Source organism: Glycine soja, unplaced genomic scaffold (assembly GCF_004193775.1).
Source record: "Glycine soja cultivar W05 unplaced genomic scaffold, ASM419377v2 tig00000892_1_pilon, whole genome shotgun sequence".
In the NCBI taxonomy this organism is placed as follows: domain Eukaryota; kingdom Viridiplantae; phylum Streptophyta; class Magnoliopsida; order Fabales; family Fabaceae; genus Glycine; species Glycine soja.
The window spans coordinates 13,165-38,988 of NW_021143589.1; the positions used below are offsets into that span (position 1 = coordinate 13,165).

Consider the following 25,824-nt stretch of genomic DNA (forward strand, 5'->3'; position numbering starts at 1 on the left):
CTCCTATTATAAAGGGTGACAAACTTGATTTGAGCCAATGCCTAAAAAAATGATTATGAGTGGGAACATATGAAGAACATTCCATATGCTTTAATTGTTGGAATCCTTATGTATGCTCAGGTTTGCACCAAACCAAACATTGCATATGATGATGGAGTTTTGGGAAGATATTAGAGTAATCTAGGTGTTGACCACCGAAAAGCTACAAAGAAGGTGATCAGATATCTTCAAGGAACAAAAGACTACATGCTCATGTACAAACAAACTAATGATCTGTAGGTGATTGGCTACTCTGATTTAGACTACGCTGGCTGCATTGATTGTCGAAAATCAAAATCTAGTTACATTTTCATGCTAGCTGGTGGAGCTATATCTTGGAGAAATGCCAAGCAAACCTTGACTGCTACTTCTACTATGGAAGCGGAGTTCGTTTCCTTTTTTGAGGCTACCTCACATGGTGTATGGTTGAAGAGTTTCATATATGAGCTTAGAGTTGTGGACTCTATTTCTAGGCCATTGAAATTGTACTGTGACAACTCTATTGCAGTGTTTATGGCTAAGAACAATAAAAGCAGAAGTCGACGTAAGCACATCGACATTGAGTATTTAACCATAAGAGAACGTGTTAAGGAAAAGAAAATGGTCATCGAACACATGAGCACTGAGTTGATGATTGTCAATCCTTTGACTAAAGGCATGCCACCAAAGAATTTTAAGGATCATGTAGTACAAATGGGACTTGGTTCCATGATGTGATTTCATTGTACGTACAATTGTTATTTTTGAAACTCTTATTTAGTTTGATGTTTTCTCATATGGTTTTGTGCACATATTCATTTATTTATTTTGAGAAATACCATTAAGTTTAGATTTTGAATAAATATATGGTTTATTCATTAAGTTGAGAGCTAGCATTTAAAGACTTGATATATTGTGGTACATGGACGATAATACTTGCTATTAGAGAACCTATCACCATGACTCATATATTTTGTTTCTTGTTATGACTAATGTTGGGTTAAATGGACCAAGTGGGAGAATGTTGGATTTTCCTGGTTTAGCGAAACAAACTTGCTTTGTTTTTGAATGAATTCCTATTTCTATTTTATGGGAAGAACCATTTCCATTATGGTCCATTTTCCTTTCACGTTCAACCCACGTTGAGCAATGTTCAGCAAGTAATGTTCAACAACACCCCATGATCTTATCCATACCCACATTCTGATCCACGAAGGTTGAGCTCTGAGATGGGTAGATATTTATAAATAGAATCGGGTGCTCTTAGTTTTGCATCACCAAACATACTTCTCTCTTCAGATAAACACACTATCGAGTTTGAGTGAGTGAAGGTATGAAAAGCTAAAATTGTGAAGGCTGAAGAAGGTTAATAGCAATGGCTAGAGGTAGGTACCTATGAAATTTATTTTTCTTCTCTGCTTCTGCTGTTTGATCTAAATGTGTTGCTTATGGTTGTCAACATGTTTAGATCGATATTTAGATTTTATACTGTAACCATTCATCACAACAACGCAAACACAATTTTATGCTATTAATGAATATAAGCAAATTATAAAAGCGTGTTTTAATTTGGAATGTATACTAATAAGTAATTGAAATGTAGAATTTGGTGGCAATAGGATGTAGAACCATCCCTTAAAAAAAGATGCAGAATCAAACCCAAAATAAGGAAAAAATAAGGAAAAGTATATTAGAGAAAAAGGAAGATCAATGTGAACAACACCACTCCTTTCGTTTCAAACATGTTTTTGTTTTTATGCTAACTACCAATCATTGGACACAAATTAATTAACAAATAAAACCAAAGAAAATGAAAAAAGCTATGATAAACTAAAATGGCTAGGGTAAGTGTTCGAGTGCAATTATTGTCGTCGAAAACTCATCGGCAAATTACAGGTTTGTCGGGGAGCACAAAGATCGGTGAACACTTCCTTCCTACTTCTATAGTGGCCTTCGACTAAGAGATGATGACAACAATGGACCCTTCACATTGCCACTTTGAGCTTTTCTTCAATTCGATATGGGTCAGGTTTCCTCCCAAAGATTGCAACTCATTTGCCTTTTCTGGGTGTGGCGAGGGAAAAATAAAACAAAAAACTGCAACACCAGAGGCGATGGCCATAATGCAAGATTTGGGAAAGAAGGGGAAGGAGACAGTGAAGGAGGATTGGTGGGTAACAATGACATTTGTGGCAATGATGGGTGGTGACCCAATTGCCAGAGACAATGGAAAGGGAGATAGAGTAAAATAGGGAAAACTTTGATGTGGAGGGTGTATGATAAAAGTGTGTTGTACCTTAGATTAATCTAAGGATTCACAATAATTGTACACTATGAATCACTTGTGATAGTGGTCCACCCTAGACACCATTCGTAAAATATATGTTTGTGCCTCCTTTTAATTTGATTTATGATTTTACTTCCTCATAATTTTTTATTGCTTTTAATCCGTCATAAATTGTTATATTTTATTTTTAATTTCTGATATTAATTTAAATTGTGATAACTTAACGAATATAAATTGTGTGAAAAATTTTCTTTTTAAATGTTCATTTTTTTAATATTTATGGGTGTTTCTTTTCCTATGCTAGAAAATTTTCAGTAATTAAAAATCACAAGAAACTTAAATATAAAATTTCCAAGTATAAATTCTATTTATCACTTAACAATTAAAGTTAACGTTAAAAATTAAAAATAAAACAAAATAACTTATGATGATTAAAATTGTTAATGAATAAAAGCATTAGGGACTAAAATTAGTTAATTTTTTTAATTAAAAACTAAAATCGAATATATTTAATTAGTAAATAAAAATATAATTAATTCAAATAAAATTACGAGTAACGAAACACTTACATCAACATAAAATAAAAAACCTACTAGTCTAAAACATATTTTATCCTTTGTTATCAACATAAAGAGTTATTCAATACTTTGTTATAAGACGTACATTTCACTAATTATTATTTTAACTAATAAAATAATAACTCTTTCAATTATTCTCTAAAGGAAAACTTTTTCAATTATGGATTTTATTGATATGCATAAATAAATTTTTACACCCTCAAATTATAACATGTATTTTTTATAAAAAAAAATTGAATCTTATCCTAACTATTTTAAATTATGAATTGTAATTAGTTTACAGTATATAACAATTAAACTCTTAAATTATATGAAATTGTTTTATTTTTATTTTTAACTTTATTTACTAAGTTGTCTATTTTAATTTGAAATCATTTATATTTTAATTAAAATTATTCATTATAAATTCAAAATATAATTTTTATATATATAAAAATATCTATTAATTATAAATTTCTATTATAATATTGTTTATATACTTATATATATATATATATATATATATTAAATAATTGAATAAAAATTTTCATCACGTGCAATAATGCATAAACTAGAATACTAGTCATATGTAATAAAAACATATCCATGTTATTGCATTATAAATAATAAATGATACATACACAATTTAGAGAATGAAACTTCCGCCATCTTCACTCTCTTGATTAAACATTATCAACATTTTTTCTTTCTTATCCTTTTGGGTATATCTCTACAACTAATTAAAAAAAAAATATATCATTCAATCATCTTAAACTCTTAAACTATCTTATTTTTTTTTTTATCATTATATGTATAATTGATTTTTTAATCCTTTTTTTTAACATACACTCTTTTAATTAAATTTAAGCAATTTTTTTAAAGGAGGTTATAAAAATATAATCAGGAGTGATAGTCTCACTCTTCCACTCTTTTATTAACATTCTCAATACTTTTTTTCTATTTTTTGTTATAAAGTTGCATTTCACTGAGTAATTCTGCAATTAGCCAAAAACTTTTTCCCATAATCATATAAAATTATCTTGTATTCTTATTTTTATCTTAATATATTTTATCTCTATATCTAAATTATATTTTAACATTTTTCTCTTAAATAATCTCTTTTCACAAATTAATTTTTATAGTAAATTTAAAATATATTTTATACATAAAAAGTATTTAATTGCAATATTATTTACATGATTAATTTTTTTATTACAATTTTTAATTTTATAAATATAAGCATATCTTATATATTGCATGTGTTAAAATACTACTTATTTATAAATAAGCTGTAATTAGTATTATCATTTGATTGTATATGGATATTATCTAAAAAGATTATAATTTAATTTTATTAATTTTGTTTTAATACAAATTTAACATGGTTTTTATTTGCTAGACATGCATTTTTACCAAAAAAAAAAAATCCAAAATATATTTCATTTCTTCAAATAAGTCCTTCAACTTTGTCACTTACTATTAATCTAGTCCCCAAACAGGACTATATTGTTCTTTCGGACTACTTTTTGTTATAATTTTTACTATCTTCAAATACCTAAGTATCTTATCTCAATTTCTCATATACATGGACACCTAATTAATTTTTCATGAATTAAATATCTAAAAGACTTTTTAAAGGATTTCAAAGGATTTTAAAAGACTTTTTTATGATTAAAAAGTCTTGTGGTATTCAATCAAGACTTTTATAAAATATAAACAAATCTTGTGGTATTCAATTAAGACAATAAAGATTTTTTTTTCAGGGCAACAAAATCTGTTGGTATTCAATTGAGATTTCTTACCACTTTTAAAATGTCTTTTGGTATTCAAAAGTAAATAGATTTTGATGGATTCTTTTGTGGAATGGATTTTGAGAGACTTTTTAGTTAGAAATACACATAAAATACTCCTCCAACAATTTCACCCAAACCCTTGAGACTTTTCATAATCTTCCAAAGACTTTTTCTTCTCCTGCCGAACAAGACACAAACCACTACCAGGTTCATTCTCTTACAACTTTTCAATCAATTTTACCTATTTTTTTAATGGCAATCGATAGTCAATATTGTTCATACTATATGTATATTACGCAAATCAAAAGAAAATGGTGCTGTATATGCTTCAAGATTTCGTATTCATATTGTTTTCAACGTCCAGGCAATGAATATGCATCAAAAGAATGGCAATTGATATGCATCAAGATTTCATATTACTTTTTTTTTAGTACTGTATATGCAAATCAAAATAAAAAACTCTTTTTTTTTTTTTCTGTTTCTTCAACTTGTTTTTTTACAACGTCCATTATTATTATTATTATTTTCTTGTGTTATTATTAAAATGTTAATTATTAATGTGTTATTATTATTTTTTTGACAGCGTGTCATTATTATTATTATTGTGTTAATAATTTTTTAATTGTTATTGTGTTATTATTATTGTTATTTTGTTAATAGTTTTTTTTTAAATGATTTTATGATATATGAGTATTATTTTTATGGAAAATGCTAACATGTGCCCTTAAGACACTTGTTAGTGTATTATGTATAGAAATTTTGTATTGAAAGTTGTGCAATTTACTTTTTTAAAAGTCAAAAATTGTTGTTTTTAAGACATAGTTACTATTGGAAGTATCCTTAACATGTGCCCTAAGTGGGCATGTTAGCATGACCCTTATTTTATTATTAGGTAGTTTTTTATTGGTTTTTCTATTGAATTGTATATTATTCGGGATATAGTCACTATACTTTTGACAATTAGGAAACAATAACTATTTTTGTCAAATAACTAGTTTCTTATATATATATTAGCGATCAAATGGGGGATTCACAAGAAAATAACAAAGGAAAGAGTAGAGACAAAGATAATTATGTATCTTGGACTATGGAGGATACCAATGAGTTGTTGCACCTCTTGGTGGATGCTATGAATAGGGGATTGCGTGATGCCAATGGGTCACTTAGCAAACAAAATGTAGAACGAATAATACTTCCTCAACTCAATGCAAAAACTAAATTCCCTAAAACTTATAGTCATTATTTGAGTCGGATGAAGTGGTTTCGAAACCAGTATAACATGATGTCAACCCTTATGCGCAACAACTCTGGCTTTGGATGGGACCCAATTGGAAAAACTTTCACTGCTCATGAGGATGTATGGAAAGATTACTTAAAGGTGAGCTAAGTTCATAATCTTAAAAATGATTTGAAATCTTAAAAATGCATAAAGTACTTTGAAATCTTTAAAAATCTATAAAGTACTTTGAAATTATAATATTTGTAGTATATTAACAATGATTTGAAATCTTAAAAATCCATAAAGTACTTTGAAATCTTAAAAATCTGTGTTAGAAATCCATTAAAATCTTGGGTTAAGAATCCTGATTGTAAAAAGTCTTTTAAAAAAAATCTTTTAAAATCCCACAAAATCAATACAATCCCACATAATCTTTTAAAATCTTCAAGATTGTTTTTGTCAAAATATTCTCTCAAAATCCCAATCCAATACACCCCCCTAAATATCTTCTATCCTTCCTCTTTCCTAATCCTAAATATATCATAATTTAGTTTTTTTTTAGAAATGACTAACTTTTTTTTTGTAACATATGACCTAACTTTGTGACTATTCTAAAAACTTTTTTTCGTAAGCATGTTCTTCCATAAAGTATTTTAGTATCACACTTTGAAAAGGAAGAAAATATTCATATTCATATTTCCTTATCTCATTCTTATTTGTTAGGAGGTTGTTTGTCCTTTTCAATCTCTCAACTTTTTATTTATTTATATACCTGATATTCGTAATCACACACCCTTTTTATTTTATTCTCTTTTATCTTTATCTCTAAATTAAATTATAATAATATAATAATCCATTATAATCCAAAAAGTATAATTTACATATTAAAAAATATTTAATAATTATAAATTTTAAATCTAATCTAATTTATATATTAAAAAATATTTATTTGTTATAAATTTAATCATATAAAATTAAATATTTTTTATATAAAAACTAAAATACTAATTTTTAAGAGTTTGTATATAAATAATGTTTGGGGTCAATTTATTCTTTTTAAGAGAATAAAAATAAAAAATGAGTACGTGTGAAGCATTAATCACTTGTTTGTTAGCACCACTCATATTTCACTCAATGTATAAAAAAGGATTCTGCCAACGATTGTTATAAAATGGTTGTCGTCATCAAAGAATTTTTAATATGTTAAACTCTACATTAAACATTTTTAATTTTTGAAAATAAAAATTAAATGGTGATTGTTATGTATTTAATTAATGCAACAAAATATTAATGTTTAATTTTCAATCAGTGTCATAGTTACTCATTTATTTGAACAGATAGCAAAAGAACAAAAGCATGAGGACCTCATAAAGTTGTTTTTAATTCGGAACGTGAATGAAAACAAGAGAAGTAGCAAAAATAAAGTTTGGATTAGGATTAGGAAAAAAAGAAGAAGAAGGATAAGAAGGAAGATAAAATTGAGAGTGATGAGAGTTGTTGTTTGAAGGAGCAGTAGAAGAAGAAGAAGAAGATGACATCGATACCGAAAGAGCCAGAGGAGGTGATGAAGCGGAGAGGAGGATCCGTGTTGGGAAAGAAAACCATTCTCAAGAGCGACCATTTCCCCGGTTGCCACAACAAGCGCTTGCATCCTCACATCGATGGCGCTCCAAATTACCGTCAAGTACGATCATAGGATCATCGTTTCTTTTCGCTTCTTTTCAATTCTCATCATGTTGTTGTTGTTGTTGATGCTGCTAACTGACTCTCTCTCAGGCTGAGTCGTTACTCGTGCACGGTGTTGCCATCCCAACCACCGATGGAATTCGAAACGTTCTCAAGCACATTGGTGCTCGAGCTGAGGGCAAGAAAGCGCAAGTTCTTTGGATTAACCTTCGTGAGGAACCGGTATGTATTTATAATATTATTTTATATATTACGTTCTGTTTCTACTGAATTTTACTCTTCTGATAACTGATATATCCTCTACTTCAGTTTCTGCTAACACGAGAAGCTTATTTTATTTTTTCTTCTTCTTATTTTCTTCTCCCGTAAGTGCTTACGGGGAAGTTTATCTAAACTGGCCCGTACATGCACTACAAAATATGAATTACGTGTGTGCTCTTTGCTTGTGCTTCTGGATTTATGAGGAGGACTATCTAGGTCTAGGATCAGTTCAACGTAATCAATAAATATTCGCCACCAATATATTCGTGGCCGAGTTTTTGTTTGGCTGACATTCGTTGAACTTTTATTCTTCTGGCTCTGAATCTGATGATTGACTCTGTTTCAGTAAGATTCTCAGCAGCATCGATCACTCTTTAGTTTTCATTCTCTTACGCTCTTGAAATCAGGTTGTGTACATTAATGGACGTCCCTTTGTTTTGCGTGACGTGGAGAGGCCATTTTCCAACCTTGAATACACGGTATTGATTCATTTTGATATATCCTGTTCTCTTTGTGGTCGATATTCGTGAGGTTATTATGTCTTGGTTCTAAGCTGATGTATTGTGATTTGTGATACTCAACACTTTGGGATTAACTTGATTCAGTTGAATCGAGCTCATTGATGTTTCAACTGAAATTCGTCCGGCTTTTAATAGTTTTGCCTCTTTGTATGTAATCAGGGAATTAATAGGGAAAGAGTTGAACAAATGGAAGCTCGATTGAAAGAAGACATTTTGATGGAAGCTGCAAGGTATGGCTGTGGTTCCTTTTGGTACTTCCCCCTAGTATGCACTGTGGAATTCATGGCATGGATGCCTTAACTGCTATCTAAACTTGCATTGCATGACAAGCAATCTTATTTTTGAAATGGCATAACAGATATGAAAATAAGATCCTTGTGACTGATGAACTGCCAGATGGTCAGATGGTGGACCAATGGGAATCAGTGTCATGTAATTCTGTGAAGACACCACTAGAGGTATGGGTTAAACTTATTTACAGTGGGAGTGTGATTCTACTCAATCATTTTGCTGAACAAAATGCGCCGAAGTTATTTTCTTGGCTGTAGGTGTACCAGGAATTACAAGTGGCAGGATACCTTGTTGACTATGAACGTGTTCCTATAACTGATGAAAAATCCCCAAAGGAATGGGATTTTGATATTTTGGTTAGTTCTTGTGTATTAAATATTTATTCGAATAAAAGCTTATGAACAAGTTTTGTTTGCATGGCAATTATGCTTGATCCTGATTCATGATTTCATCCCATTTGTTTTGATGCCATTTCCTGGACATGTATTCCCTTAATCCAATCAAGAGCTTGGATGATGTAGTATCCTTTATTGTCTTCTCAATGACCGTCTAATAAACATTGTGATAATATTAATATATTTTATTTTGGTACAGTTGCAATAGTTATTGACATAGCAGAAATACTCATATTTAGTTTCCTGAAACCAATGACTTCATGTATCTTAGACACTCTTCGTCTTGATTTTAGGTTCATAAAATTTCACAAGCTGATGTAAATACAGAGATCATTTTTAATTGTCAAATGGGGCGTGGACGAACTACAACTGGAATGGTCATTGCAACTTTGTTTTACCTCAATCGAATTGGAGCTTCTGGTACCTATTTTATTTCAATTTTAACTTTTCTTATATCAACTTCTTTGCTTTTATTTTCCATTTAATTTCATGTATTTCATTGTTCATCACTTCAAATTTGATCTCAAGTTAATGATGTTTTGCATAGTTACATATTTAGCATCTGATGTTAAGATGCATATTTTTTCTGTTTGATGAAAAAATGATAATTTTCTTTAAGATGCACTGCTTTGCCACACTGATACAGTGATACCATAGCACATGAATAAGCATTCCAGTATTTGGTTAAAATGAAATGTCTATAGGTTTTTCAATTTATGTGGCAATTTTTTTGTAAAGCAACATTAGGCAGCAAGTGCATCCTTTTAGTACTTAGAATGTGTTTGAATAGCCATCACTCACATTGAACACTTATGACCATGAGAGTGGGATTGGTGTTCAACATGCCTCAGAAAGTTACAACGAAGTAAAACAAACATACCCTTAGTAGTACTACTGTCTACCCTGGTTGTGTTACATGTTATGAGTTTTCTGGAAGAGCAGCTAACTATTTCTCTAGCTTCTTGTAAAAAGTTATACTTACAGAAATACAGCTCTTTAGGTTTTTTCTGTAGGGTATATTTTTGTTCATACTACTTCTAGTTACAGGTTTCTTGTCTGGCTAGACCACAGGATTGCCATGTGAGTCAGTATATATGTATGAATGATTCTACCATATTACCAGAGAGCACTAACCTACAATAACAGTAAGAAAAAGCTCAATAGTCAATGCACCTGTTGGATTGAGCAATGATGGGCTGAACTAGGTAGTAGGTTGGGATTATCTGTTTTCAAATCCTTACCCATACATACATAAGGGATTTGTTCCAAGAAATTGAGGTTATGATGCATTTGGTAAACATGTTAGAATGGATCAGAACATGTGTTCTATTATAGGTTTGGTTTATTTTAAGAATAAGACAGATCTGGATACGAGGTTAAATAAGTAGTATATCTTGGTTGCACTAAAGGGTGGAAATAAAGAACTACTTTACCATTTATTTCTTTTTATTGAAAAAATTACTAACATTTCTCAATCAGACCGGACTCGCTGGAGTTGTTGCCAGTGCTGTCAGTGATGGAGGAGTGGCTGGGGGTAGAACTGGTGTAGACCCATTGCTGATACATGTGATTTTGTGGTGCTGCCAATTCTCTTTCACAGCTCAACATTCTGGCCATGAACCACCGAAAGCTCTCCTTCGTAGCTGGTCTATGGAATGGTCTCATAAACCAATTCCTTCTCTTTCCCTTCTACTTCACATAATAAATAGGTTTTCAATTTTCTTGAACTAGTTTCTATTTGGTGATTCAATGCCTTGAAACTGTGGCTTTTTCCTATTTTAGATTGTTGATTGTGATTTTCTCTCTCTGTTTTGGTTTTATTTTCAATAGTACCTTGAAAAATAAAAGCTTGGATTGATATGCTATGATGAAGTGTGCTCTTCTGGTATTTATTCATATTTTCAGAAGCAATCTTGATTATGGAATGACATGACTGATAGCCTATTACTACATAATGTAGGGATAGACTAATACTAAATAATCTAGGGGTGTCAGGAATTATTGTTTTGGAACCAAAGAGAAGTTGAAATTTGGGTCAGGATATGGTTATAAATTGAAGAAAGTATTATGTTCACTTAAATAGGTGTCAAATGCAAAATAGGACACTTGTTCCTGTTGTTCTAGAGTTTCTGAACACACTATGTAGTACATCAATGTCCCATGCTCTTCCCTCCTATCAGCATACCAAATGCTACCTGTTAGGGTATTTACTGAATTATCCTTGTTCACTTAGAAAAATAATTGGACTTAAGCTTACAATTATTGAATTTCTTTAATGATTTCAATCAATTTATCCTTTCTTCTTTGTCATTCAGTTTAGATCATAGGGTTACCGGTTGAATTTTCATTTAAAAAAATGTTGAATTTATCCAAATACATGATAGGGATTCCAAGAAGCAATTCAGTTGGTAGAGTTTCTCAATGCTTGACTAATGTTGCTGACTATATACCAAATTCAGAGGAGGCAATTCGAAGGGGAGAATATACAGTCATAAGAAGCTTGATTCGGGTGTTAGAGGTATTGCTGTATTGGTATCAGCTTTAATATTTCTTTTAGACAATATAACATGTTTGTCCTAAATAGTTGACTTACTTCCAGGGTGGTGTTGAGGGGAAAAGACAAGTGGACAAAGTCATTGATAAGTGTGCCTCAATGCAGGTATCTGTTTTGAGGATAGCCTCAGTATTCCAAGCGAGGAATAGTCTCACACCCAAAGGGTTTGAGAAAACCTTGCAAGGACAGGAACCCCCCTCCTAAGTTGGCTGTTTATACTGTTTCTTAGATGTTGCAAATTTCTTGTACTTGGAGGTTGGCATTTTGTGTATCATAAAATTACCTCATTTATTTCTTGTTTTGCTTTTATTTCAGAACTTGCGTGAAGCAATTGGCACCTACCGTAATAGCATTCTGTGGCAACCAGATGAGATGAAAAGAGAGGCATCACTTTCTTTTTTTGTGGAGTACTTGGAAAGATACTACTTTTTAATATGTTTTGCTGTATACATACATTCAGAAATGGCTACACTCTGTTCGAGTTCTGTGGATCGTAGTAGTTTTACTGACTGGATGAGGGACAGGCCAGAGCTCTACAGCATTATTCGCAGGTTACTTTTTTCCCCAATAATTATGTGAAGTCTTAATTTTGCTGATTTTCTTTCATAATGTTGAGGGCGAGCCCTGGTGCAGCGGTAAAGTTGTGCCTTGGTGACTTGTTGGTCATGGGTTCGAATCCGGAAACAGCCTCTTTGCATATGCAAGGGTAAGGCTGCGTACAACATCCCTCCCCCATACCTTCGCATAGCGAAGAGCCTCCGGGCAATGGGGTACGAAGTTTTTTTTTTTTCTTTCATAATGTCACTTGGTCTATGGACCCGTGTCTATTGGTTACTGAATCAAACTGATTGTGACCAGTGAATTGTTTTGGGCCAAGTATACCTACCTAGTGTCAAGTTTGTCAAACTCGATAATCTGTGTAAACTTTTGGAACTTTGATAGACTTGACTTGTAAAATCGTAAGAGTTTTCCTGGAAAAAAAATAATATTAAAAACCTATTAGTGGCATATATGCATAAAATAATACTCTTAGCACAATAATAATTCAACATTTCAACTCCATAATAAAGTAGAGTAGCAACCCACAATAATAAAGTGCGATAGTACAATAGTGCCAATTAAGACCAACCTACATAAATGACCAAATCATTTATTAGTTTCAAAACTGAAAACATTTCAGAAGAGTATTTCTTCAAATCATTTGTGTCCTAGTAAAACAGTCACTGTGGGGTCAATGAGGGGCAAAAATTCCATTTGATTTCAAACTTTAACTCGCTTCTTGACTCGAGAATTTATGTGAGTTTAAACTAGTTAAAGAGTTTATCTAAAAAATTAACTCGTTTTCTCTACCTTGAATTGTAAACTTGTAACAGTTTACTAGCTAACTTGAGAGTTTGACGGCCTTTCCTAGCATTGAAAAATTGAACTACATTAATGCATTTGAGCTTGCTTGTATATTGAGACATCATATTTTGTTCAGTCTGAGGTGGTAGTTGTTAGTTGTCCTTGCACATTGGTACTTCTATTAAAGAAATCCTTGATGTTGATATTGTTTTTTAGGCTCAAAAGTTTAAATAATCAATCAAGTCTTGTCATCAAATATGCTAGTGTGGTTCTTAGATTGCCATTAGCTTTTGATAGTGAAGATCTCTAACGAGTTGTGATGATTGCATGATGCATGGTTAAGTTGAAATGCTTCTTGATTTTCCCAAAGATATCCTTTAAGGATTCCAATTTTTTCCCCCAAAGAAATGAGCCTTGATCTGGAAAATCTATTGGGACATTATGCTATGATTCTGTAGTACCTTTTTGACCTAACTAAACTTTGGCTACTTTGTTTGCTCGTTTGTGTGGCTTGACATCAGTTATCTGGATAGAGGCAAGATGAACTTGACTCCTTATGAAATATTCACTACCCTTATAGTTTAGGGATTTTTTTGGTTGATATTTATTAGAATTGGGAATGGACTAGGCCTAACTCAATAGTCTCACTCTCAAAAGTTAGCTTAAGGGTGGACAAAGTCATTAGAATGAGTATTTGGTCATAGCCTTAGCCAATGAAGGATCGTACCACACCTCTCATGCCTAGGCCTGTACATTTGGATCATGAGGTTTTTAGGATTGGACATCTTATGGCTCAACATTAGGATTGAATTGGTTTTGATGCTGTATTAGAGTTAAGAATAGACTTAGCCTAACTCAACCCCAAAAGCTAGCTCAAGGTGAAAGGATTGCTCAAGCCATGATAGGGACTATTTTGGTCATATCTCTTGCTGATGTAGGATCTTAACAGTATTCACTGAAAGCTGCTATAGAGTCTGCTAACAGTATGGCCTTTTCTTATCTAGTGTTCACCCCTCTCATTAGTCATTACTTGAAAAAAATTTCCCTTCATATTAGTAGGCCAATTATTCATGAATTAGATTTCTGATTGTATTTGTTAACTTGTTGACCTTATGATTGCTAATATTTGGCATGAATCATTTATTTCCTATGCTGCTTATTTGCATTGCAGGTTGTTGAGGAGAAATCCAATGGGTGCACTTGGATATTCCAATTTGAAGCCATCTCTAAAGAAGATAGCTGAATCTACTGATGGTCGTCCTTCTGAGATGAGTGTGGTTGCTGCCTTGAGAAATGGCGAAGTTCTTGGCAGTCAAACTGTTTTGAAAAGTGATCACTGTCCTGGATGTCAACATCCAAGATTACCCGAGAGAGTGGAGGGAGCACCAAATTTCAGAGAAGTTCCTGGGTTTCCAGTTTATGGGGTGGCAAATCCAACTATTGATGGTATTCGATCTGTCATTCGTAGGATTGGTAGCTCCAAAGGTGGACGCCCAGTACTTTGGCATAATATGAGAGAAGAACCTGTTATTTACATCAATGGGAAACCATTTGTTCTTCGTGAAGTTGAAAGACCATACAAAAACATGCTGGAATACACGGTAAAAATTACTTTGAATCTTTTACATACCTCTTCAATAAACTTTCAGGTTAAGGAAAGTGGTAGTGCAAACTAGATGTTGATTTTAGAAAAGTTGGTCTCTCCTGTGGTTTTCAATTCACTAGTTCATATACCTCATTTGGCTTTCCAAAATTATCTTGTAGACTGCAGTATGTCAATAGGATGTTGTCATTCTGTTGGCATGAGCTGGTGCATAATAGGGAGAATAGAGTGTCACTGGCATGGTGATATGTGTGTACAGTGTTGCCTTTATTATTTCTGCCAAAGATGCGATTGTGTCATTATAATACCGTCTGCTAGCTCTTAACTGCTTTACCTTGTATGAACACAGCACAGTTTCACTCCGAAATAATATTATGTGAGATAAACTGCAGAACTTATAATGTATGGTCTTGTCATGTGATTTGCTCTGACCTATCATACCCAAAGATTGAAATATGAAATTCATAGCTGAGTGTCGGTTGTAGGGGATATGTAACTGCACATGTGCACATACCTACACATACAGCATTGGTTGAATGCAATTTGACCCTATAAAATCTGGCCAAATCCCCTTCACTTTGTTTGCTGCAGGTTAGGGGAAATTTCAAAAAATATACACATTCATGCTAATGCTGAAGTAGATATAGCATGAAGCATATCTAAGTAGAATCTAAGATGCCATTTGGTGCCTCATAATTTCACAGCAGTTTGTCAATTTTGTGCCAAATTCTCTGAATTGGATATTGCAATTTGTGCTTTCAGGGAATTGGTCGTGAAAGGGTAGAGAAAATGGAGGCTCGATTAAAAGAAGATATCCTACGAGAAGCTGAACAGTATGGCAATGCAATAATGGTTATCCATGAAACAGATGATGGGCATATATATGATGCTTGGGAGCACGTCACTTCTGAAATGATTCAAACCCCACTTGAAGTTTTTAAAAGCCTGGAGGCTGATGGATTTCCGATTAAGTATGCACGTGTTCCCATCACTGATGGAAAAGCTCCTAAAAGCTCTGACTTTGACACTGTGGCTTTCAATATTGCTTCTGCTGCTAAGGACACTGCTTTTGTTTTCAATTGTCAGGTAGTTTCTTCATCCTTTATCTCCTCTTCTGTATTCTTTGTGGACATCTTCATTTATATTTCTGTCTATTGGTTCTTCTCTTGCCTAGTATTTCTCTTTTCGTCTTTTACTGCTAATATCCCTTTCATATATCAGATGGGTAGGGGCAGGACAACCACTGGCACTGTCATAGCATGCCTTGTGAAACTTCGAATTGATTATGGAAGACCTATTAAAATATTGAGAGATGATATGACCCGTGAAGAAGCGGATGGGGGTTTCTCGGGTGGAGATGAAGTTGGGGGCTATGTTACTGCATTAACTCCTGATACTTTGCAAATAATGCCTGACGAGAAACAAAGTCATGCTTTTGGTATAAATGACATTCTCTTGTTATGGAAGATAACAGCATTTTTTGATAATGGGGTGGAGTGCCGGGAGGCCTTAGATGCTATTATTGATAGATGTTCTGCACTTCAAAACATTCGCCAAGCTGTTTTGGAATATAGAAAAGTATTCAATCAGCAACATGTTGAGCCTAGGGTAAGGAGGGTGGCATTATATCGTGGTGCTGAGTACTTGGAACGGTACTTCCGTCTTATTGCTTTTGCAGCATATCTTGGAAGTGAAGCATTTGATGGGTTTTGTGGACAAGCAGAATACAAAATGGCATTTAAGAATTGGATGCATGAAAGGCCAGAGGTGCAGGCTATGAAATGGAGCATCAGATTGAGACCAGGGCGATTTTTTACTGTCCCTGTAATTTTTTTTTCCTACTTAAAGTTATTTTTCTCCTGCCCCCAAAGGATTGAAGTAATTAATATTTCCTATTGTCATTTAATTGTAGGAAGAGTTGAGAGCACCACAAGAATCTCAGCATGGAGATGCAGTAATGGAGGCTTTCGTCAAAGCCCGGAGTGGTTCTGTTCTTGGGAAAGGCTACATACTGAAAACGTATTTCTTTCCTGGTCAGAGAACTTCTAGCCACATACAAATACATGGTGCACCACACGTTTACAAGGTAAGCCTACATATGTAAGGACTGATAAAGAAACAAACTATCATCAAATTTGTGATCCAGAGGGTCAGGCAACACATCCAGTGGAGACCTGCAGGATCATAAGTTGTTGGTAGAATTAGCATCTTTAATGTGTTATTGGTGTAAGTGTATTCATAATTCGGTTGCAGATTTCATTCTGATATTTGTTATCTTGTAATTGGATAATCTCATCTTCCACTGTTACGTTAGAGGTGGTTTTGAGTATCCTTTCTAATTATAGAATAGCAAGTCTTTTCATTGTTTTATTAAATTTAAAGGCTACCGTAGTGACATATATAAGCTTGTAAATTTCATCTTGATATTTCTTTTATCAACATAAGTGATATCATGGCAACCAAAAGAATTGGTAACAGAGTGCGATATATACAGGGTTTCTATGTCCAAAAGCTGGCCTCATTGTTTTAAAAACTGAAACTTACCTATTGCCAGATTAATCTGTTGAATTGTGAACTGGCCTGGTTATCAGTCTTTTGCCCCTGTAGATTGAGAACAGTGAAAAATTTGTCAACACTGGATTGAAACAATCAAAATACAGTTATAAAGTTATTTTTATCATTATGAATTGTAATCCATAAGTTTATGTATCTAATATCAATTTCTTTTTTTGATCTAATAATATATGAGCTTTACAATTACAACAATATTTTACTGATTGGGAAAGCTTATGGCCATTTTGTTTGAGAAAATGTTTTCTATTTTCATTTTCTGTTTTAAGTTTGTATAGGAAAAGTGAAAGCATAAAATGGAAAGGGAAAACAATAAAAAATGTTTTTACTGTTTCCTATATAAACTTTTTAAAACAGGAAACAAAGTGAAAATAATGTGGCACTTTTGTAAATAAAAGTGAAAATAGAAAACGAAAACAAAAAATGTTTTGTCAAACCAAACAACCCTTTATTTTCTTGGAAATAATCATTTCTTTTATTCAAAAGCTCTCTCAAGATGACAAAAAAAGGTGTTTAGTTCAACATAAACTGAATCAGAGATGTACTTAGACTATTGTATGTATTTAAATTCACTTACTATTAGATGTAACCCCTGGGCATGTCAATTCCCATGTCCACCTTGGCTCTGATCCCCTGCAATTCTTCATGGCATACACTCTCACAGTAGGAGATTGCTAACATTTTTAAAAAAACATCGTACCCCATTGTCCAGAGGCTCTTCGCTATGCGAAGGTATGGGGGAGGAAAGTAACTACCTACCTTTGAAAAGTAGGGAAGAAGTCTTATGATTTGTCCTTTGTACGAGTGTGTGAATTTTCACATGCTTATTATTTTTCTTGTGTGCATTATGAGAAGAGTATAATCAATGGAAATATAATGTGATATGGCGACTTTGGAAATATCATTATGCCTAAAACTTTTTTTCCCTGCCCAAGGTTGATGAATTCCCTGTGTATAGCATGGCAACTCCAACCATCTCTGGTGCGAAGGAGATACTATCCTATTTGGGTGCTAAGCCTAAAGCAAATGTCTCATCTGCTCAAAAAGTGATATTGACTGATCTGAGAGAGGAAGCAGTTGTCTATATCAAAGGCACTCCCTTTGTCCTAAGGGAGTTGAACAAACCTGTTGATACACTCAAGCATGTTGGAATCACTGGTCCTGCAGTATGTCATCTTGTACAATGTGTCTATTGGAACATATCACAAAATATAATATGTTGCACAACTCATGGTAACTGCAATGCAGGTGGAACACATGGAAGCACGATTGAAAGAAGATATACTAGCTGAGATTAGACAGTCTGGTGGGCTGATGCTGTTTCATCGTGAAGAATATGATCCTTCAACAAATAAGTCCAGCGTCGTTGGATACTGGGAAAATATTTTGGCAGATGATGTGAAAACACCTGCAGAAGTTTATTCCACCCTGAAAGATGAGGGATATGATATTATCTATTCGAGGATACCATTAACAAGAGAGAGAGATGCTTTGGCCTCTGACATTGATGCAATACAGTACTGTAAAGATGAGTAAGTATCCTTCTGTGTGTTAAGTGTTTATAAAGTTTGCTGATATTTTTTTTTCCTTGTGTGGACTGTGTCCATAAATACATTAACTAACCTATGGCTGTTAATAATTTAGCGGATGACTTTCTCTCCAAAATGCAATCACTAGAATCTAGTATTGTAAATTTATGATGGTTTGGATTATCACTAATGTATGGTGCTACTATCTAATGGGTTAAGGGAAGCAAAGATAAGAGTTGCTTTGTTCTTAATATGTTCCATGGGCATCTGTCTGCGTTCTGTTTAGGAACAATATCAATTGTTATTCTTTTGAAGTTATTCCTAGTTTATTTTTAATAATATACTTCTAAACTCTTGCCTTTTGTAGCTCTGCAGAGAGTTACCTTTTTGTATCACACACAGGTTTTGGGGGAGTTGCATATGCAATGGCCATAATCTGTATTAGACTAGGCGCAGAGGCAAGCTTTGCGTCCAAAGTCCCACAGCCATTGTTTGGTCCTCATCAGTGTGCTGCAACCGAAGAGAACTTGGCCTCTCGAGCTTCTAATGAAGCAGCACTCAAGATGGGTGACTATCGTGACATTTTGAGCCTTACAAGAGTTCTCATACGTGGTCCCCAAAGCAAAGCAGATGCTGATATTGTCATTGAAAGGTTATAAGCCAAAATTTGATCCCAAACTTTACTACCCTTATGATATTACCTATAAGAAAACATGTTTATCATCAAAGTGGATGTCATAATTATGTTCTTTCTGACCTTATTTTACCTTTGCAATTACTTTTTGTTTCGATCTTTGTGGTTATGAAATTTAGTAGATTTTGCTTCATTTTCCTGAAAAAAAATTAAATTGATTTGGAAACAGTTTAAATTATTTATTTTCATTGGATGTACTGAATTTTTCTTTGTTCAATAGATGTGCAGGTGCAGGGCATCTACGAGATGATATTCTTTATTATCATAAAGAATTTGAGAAGTTTACAGATGGTGATGACGAGGAACGAGCATATCTTATGGATATGGGTGTCAAGGCTTTGAGGTAAACTTACCTTCCCCACCTACTCAGTAATCAACATTAGTGTTAGAATTGGTACAATTGCACCACTCAACAACATTATTTTGATCATTACAACATTATAATCAATTATTATATAAAACTTGCTTGTGAAGTTTTGGAAAGTTAAAACAAGAATTAGTATAAGATCAAACAACCATTACTTTTGTTTCTTTGAAAAGTATAATTATATTCTAATTTCAATAAATGTTAATAGTGTAGAAAACTGTTTGAATAAACCATAATATCTTGCAATATTTTAGAGTATTTCTTCTCTTAGGATTAGATTCTCTATTTTCTTAGTTTCTTTGTTTCCTAATATTATATGATTGGTTAACGTATTTAGTTAGGATTATTAGTTAGTAAAAATTAGAGTTAGTACTTCAGTTTTATTAATGCATCACATCATCATAAGTCAACATCAATTTGATTGAATTTAGTCTTTGTTCACTCTTTTCTTCCTCCTACATCTAAAACCCCATAATTACAAGGCATCAAAGTGGTACCATTTTTAGGACTTGTCTCACCTTTCTTCCACTACCAAGTTCCTAAATGTGAAGCTCTCTTTATTTTACATGTTTTTTCCACTTCAAAATTAGTTGTCTCTCGCATTTGATATTCAGGTGTCCAAGGAAACTCCTCTTTCTTGTTTAGAAGTTACCGATCAGCCTCATAGGCTATTGGCCATCTTCAACATGTTCACAATGCTAAAATTGGTTGTTCATAACCTAGCTTAGCACTCTGCACTGTTGACCAATGCTGCCTTTCTGACCAGCGACTTTATCAAAAAGGTTTGTTCTATGTTCCTACAAAACCCAGAATCCCACTGCTATGCACATTAGATGATTTTGTCGTTGCTAGCATGTGAAGGCCTAGCTAGCACCACCCTGTCAATCTTGGTCTTGCCACTTCCACCATTTTGTTCACCGACATCCCTTGGATCTATTCTAGGGTTCAACCCATCCTTACCTGGTTCTAGTTTGTGGTTATTGAGAAACCCTATTTGAGTTTGTTGGGGGACATGTTTTGCTGCTGTTTTTAATCCCATTTCTCTGTAAACTCTTTCTCTTGACGTTTCCTATGTCCAAAATCCCACAATTGTGGGAGATCAAGAACCTACAAACTCAAAAACTCGTTCTATTAGGTGGAATTTCTAACATGATTCCTCACACAAGAGCCTTTTATTGTATTATATTTCTAACCCACCTTCTGTTGAAATCAAACTTTTATTAGAAGAACTGGGTAGTGGGGATTGAACTCTAGAGCACTTGATCGTAGAGGCATTGATACCATATTAAGAACCAACAGAGTCCCAAATGCCTTAGTTGTAAAGGTAAAGACTTGTAATTGGTTTTATATTAAATTTCTAACAAAATCAATGCTTGATTATGAAACTTTTGAACTGATGCACATTAAAAAAAAAAAATAGAAGCTTTTGAACATGATGTACATGATACATTCAATCCAATGGTGGATATTGTAAAAAAATAATTTTATAATACTTTCAACTCTATGTATATATTATATAATAGTTATACACACGTGGCCAGTGAATGTTGGCTTTTATATTTGTCGCATGTTGATGTAGGACATATATTATTTTGTTGTGTAGCTATTTTATGTTTCCCCCATCATTTGCAGGCGATATTTTTTCCTGATCACATTCAGATCTTACCTTTACTGCACCTCTCCTGCGAACATGAAATTTTCTGCATGGATGGATGCAAGACCTGAGCTTGGTCATCTATGTAACAATCTTAGAATTGATAAATAATATAGCAAAGCTTATAGTTATGTTAATAATGTACAGTTAGCATTTCGACATCCACTTCTTTCCCCTCCCCCTAGCCTGTCCAATACCCTAAAAATACATACTAGTTTGCAAACTTATGGCTCATAGGCAAAACAACGCATCCTTTAGTCAGCTTCTTTCTGACATTGGGGGCAAATATGGTACATAACTGTTGAAGGAGGAGCAATATCTGTTCGCGAAATCAAGTAGTCCAGAGCACAAGAATTTAGTTCACTGGACTCAATGAGCATTAGGTTACACTGTTAAGAGACGTTACATATTTTTATATATTGTATTGCTATTTTAGGGAGATTTGATTATAGGATCGGTGTAGTTAATTAGATTAATTACGTGGTCCTCCATGTCTTTGATTATTACTAGTTTCAAATCCATCTAGTATCTGTATAACCATTGGAATATGTTAGGTGGTAATTCTGCCAATGAACTTGGATGTATAACCGTATGAGAAGATATGGCCATCAATTTGAATAGTATGAAACTCTTGCCAATTCCCCTAATTAAAAACATTTCGAATGCCACAGGAGATACAGATTAATCAAATTATTTGTCTTAGACAACTAAGAAATTTACCTATCTCTAATTATTGAATTCCAGCAATTGAATGAAATTTTGAAAGGACAACAATATTATATGAATGTTATGCCGTTTACGTCAGTTTTAACTTTTAATGATTCTCTTGTTTGTTAGTGATAAATCACTTAAGACATTAATGATTTACTAAAAGAATGATATTTATATAACCGTATGTATTTTTTTTTTCTGTTGAAGATAGTATTTACCTTCCTTTCTTTATCTGTAATCAATTAAAAAATGTTAAAATAATTATGACTAAAATATTTTTTCTCATAAAATAAAAAATATTCATTTTTGGCCTTGTAAATTTGTTGTATGTTTTAGTCCCTATAAAATTGAAATATATCATTGTTTGATTTGGAATTAAGTTTGGCTTAATTGACCTTATCTTCAACTCATATAATGGTATATTTTAACTTTATAGGAATTAAAAACATCCTAAAAATATTTTAAGAGGATGTATTGGATTATGATTTAAAATAATTTTAAAAGATTTGTGGTATTTAATCAGTATTTTTAAATAATATAAATAAATCTTGTGATATTTAATTATGACTTTTAAATTTTTTTAAGCAAGACAACAAAATTTAATAATATTCAATTAGGATTTTTTTATAACTCATAATAAGTCATTTGATATTAAAAAATATACAAATTTTGATGGATTATTCAATGAATTTTAGTATAAAATATTTATCAAACAATCTTATTCAAACACTTGAAATTTTGTTAGCCTTTTTTCCTTTTTTTTCTCTACTGATTACCATACTTTCATTTTTTTCATCATACATATCCTCTTTTTTCTTTAATATTCTTCAAAAGGCATATATTATATATATTTTTCTTATTCTTTTGGAATAAAAAAATGTCAAATATACTTCTCTCCTCTGTACTTTTTTATTTGTTTTATAAATTAAATTAATGTTTGTCTTATGTGATAAGACTAATTATGCTTTTCTTATATTAATTATGATCATCATTTGCTCGATGTAATATTTTCATAAGTGTATCCCTTAATTTCGTCATCCCCATGATTCAATAATCTTCCTAATAATGCTCCTATCAATTTTTCACCATCACTAGTCTCTTAAAGTATGTTTGGATAGAAAATTTTAACTGAGGAAAGTAATTTATTAGAGAATTTGAATTTCTGTAATCTAGAATTCATTGTTTGGATGTTTTTTTGTGAAGAATTTAAAATTTTGGAATTTTAAAACAGAATTTTAAACAACTAAAAATCTGGAATTTTAATTTCCTTCTAAAAGGTGAGAAATTAAAATTCTCTTCTTACAATCTTCTTCAAGAAACACCGTATGAGATTGTGGAACATCGATCGGATCTGAACGTAGAGGAACACGTATAACTAACACACAAATCATATTTTTTCTTTTTTTCATTCATTTTTTTTCACCCTCATAATTTTAACTTTTTTATCCAAACACAAAATTTTGAAAATAAAAGAATTTCAATTAAAGTATTTGAAATTTTTAGAATTTAAAATTTTTCAAAATTTTAAATTTCTCTATCCAAACACACTCTTATAGTATATACTTATTATTACATCCCACTTAAACATGTCATTAGATTTATTTGAAATAATTATAGTAATTAAAAAAAATAATGTATAATTTTAAATCTATTATTCAAATCCAAAAAGTAAGAATGAAAAATGTTATTACAAAAAAAGTTAGTATATGATAATATAAAATTAGAATTAATATAATTATTAAAAGATTTAAAAAATTATATTAGTTTTACTTTTTTTATCCAAATATCATCTTTTCTTATTATTTTTTTTTTCACTAACTCTTATAATTATGAATATATTTTTAAAAATTCACATAATCCTTTCAAATCTTATAAATTTATAATCTTTTCAAATCTTTGAATTATTATGATATAAATCCATTAAAATTTAAACTATCATAAAAGTCTTTATAGAATTTTGATAAGTCATAATATTTGTGCATAATTTTTAAAATCCACTAACTTTTTTATATTAAAATAATCTTTTAAAAATTCACAAATTTTTTTATAATAAAATAATATTTTTAAATCCTAATTATATACCCACTCTTACGACAACAAATGAACATTCTCTTTTGTTTTCGACTCCCGTTATCCTCAATTACATTCTTGTCAATGATGTTAATTGTTCTCTTCAATGCAATGTTCATATCACATGTACGATAGTCTCTAGCTATTTGTTAACACGTAAGGCTATAACAGAATAGAAATAAAACTATAGAAGTTAATTTCCTGTACAATGTATCGATGTCTATAAGCCTAAAGTTTTCCCTTTCACTTGCTACCAAGCAAAGCAACACTAAATTGGTAATGTTGAAACTTCTTTTCATTTAACCATCTATATATTTTCTTTTGTTTAACCATCAATATTAAGACTTTTTCTAACAATGCCCAAATGGGATCCAGGTAAAATGGTAGGACATTATATATCTCATGAGTTTTCACTCAATCCGCAAACGTTGGAAAAACCTGCATGTGAACAAACTTCTCAATATCAAGCCTTTCAACAATCTTAGCATAGGTAAACTCAACATCAGGAAATTAATTGATCAAAGAAGTTGAATTCAAGAAAAGGCAAGTTCAGAGAAGAAGTCCATTAAAATAAAGGACTTGAGTTGACTCGTTCATCCTTTTACGGCGAAAAAATCCAAACACCACCTTCCTGTTAATTGCCATCTCTCAATTTAAATGCCACAAATTTGCCCGAGTGTCATTACTACTAAAGTTTCTATAACTCCCCCGCCTATATTAACCAATTGTGATGAGTATATATTGCACATTAAGATTTAGATGATGGGAAAACAGCCCCAATTCAAATTAATCCAATCTTAAATTCCTAATGATCCAATAGTGCCGAGTATTCCCCAGGCTAGCATAGCACATTCAAACTCCTACCAAAGGCATACATATTTCCTGATTAATGAATGTACATATACATCAGAAAATTACCCTCACTAATGATCGCGAGTGGGCTGAAAGAAGATGTCGAGCATTATGCAGAAGAGCATTGGCTTCCTCATTTGAAGCATCGAGTGCACGCAGTTCTCTGATTCTTCTTGCCATTTTTCCACTTGCTCCTTGTGAATCCTGAATATTGTAAAGTTAAAGTTAAAAGGATCGTACCCACAGAAAGTCAATAGTATTAAAAGTAAAAGATGTTTAGTGACAACTTCACAGCTCACATAATCAGTTTCTCTTCAAATTCATCGCTTAGCTCCTTCAACATTGTTTTCCCTGATTCTAGGAGCTCAGATACCTACATGCAATCCATCATTCAGCAAGTCAAAAAGTTAGGTGACCTTTTTATACACTACGATTCCAAGCTTTACACGGTGTTCGGTGTATAACTATATATAGCTACCCTCTGAGTATAACTCTCAATCTTCTCAAGAATAAGAGAGACCACTGAGTTCCATTTCTTCAGATCCAGCAATGTTGGTCTCGAATTCTTCCTCCTCTACAGTCTTTGATTCTGCTTCATCTCCCGCCTTTTTCTGCCACCTCATTTTTTGTGGAAAAAAAAATCGAAAAAGTAAAGGATGCTGAAAAGAACGGAAGGTAAATTCAAGACAGAGAAAAGATTGAAAGACGATGAAACAAATACCTCATGTTTCATTCGTTTCCTCATAGCTCCGCTCTCTGTGCTTTCCCTTTGAGTTGACATCGGTTACGCCTAGAGATACTAGCCTAAAAAGCACTTTTACGCCTATAACCGAAACATTCACAAAAT

General features: G+C 32.4%; 1 protein-coding gene and 1 pseudogene across 4 annotated transcripts; one reads left to right on the forward strand and one right to left on the reverse strand.

Moving 5' to 3' along the window:
- The first annotated feature begins 7,250 nt into the window (after positions 1-7,250).
- Positions 7,251-21,972, forward strand: LOC114404146 (paladin-like). 4 transcript variants are annotated; one of them, XM_028367248.1, is made up of 19 exons: positions 7,252-7,558; positions 7,651-7,782; positions 8,229-8,300; positions 8,502-8,572; positions 8,701-8,800; positions 8,891-8,989; positions 9,322-9,448; positions 11,413-11,546; positions 11,628-11,687; positions 11,898-12,133; positions 14,098-14,527; positions 15,292-15,615; positions 15,751-16,353; positions 16,442-16,615; positions 18,036-18,266; positions 18,349-18,632; positions 18,997-19,281; positions 19,544-19,666; positions 21,323-21,972. In XM_028367248.1, exons 1-19 carry the CDS (start codon positions 7,406-7,408, stop codon positions 21,453-21,455), a joined length of 3,771 nt encoding a protein of 1,256 aa, XP_028223049.1. In that variant the 5' UTR covers positions 7,252-7,405; the 3' UTR covers positions 21,456-21,972. The 4 variants fall into 4 exon arrangements, with proteins under 4 accessions (XP_028223051.1, XP_028223049.1, XP_028223050.1 ...); XM_028367249.1 differs by lacking the exon at positions 11,628-11,687; XM_028367250.1 differs by lacking the exons at positions 19,544-19,666; positions 21,323-21,972 and having other exon boundaries at positions 7,251-7,558; positions 19,005-19,221.
- A 2,567-nt stretch (positions 21,973-24,539) lies between these two features.
- On the reverse strand, positions 24,540-25,758 carry LOC114404148 (annotated as a pseudogene).
- Positions 25,759-25,824: the final 66 nt, after the last annotated feature.

What these genes read in the sequence shown, in the direction of transcription:
- LOC114404146 (XM_028367248.1), top strand. Translation starts at nt 7,406, where the DNA reads ATGACATCGATACCGAAAGAGCCAGAGGAGGTGATGAAGCGGAGAGGA. An exon ending in GCTTGATTCGGGTGTTAGAG is followed by an intron (nt 11,547 to 11,627) that starts GTATTGCTGTAT and finishes ACTTACTTCCAG; the next exon opens with GGTGGTGTTGAGGGGAAAAG. An exon ending in ATGGGTGTCAAGGCTTTGAG is followed by an intron (nt 19,667 to 21,322) that starts GTAAACTTACCT and finishes CATCATTTGCAG; the next exon opens with GCGATATTTTTTCCTGATCA.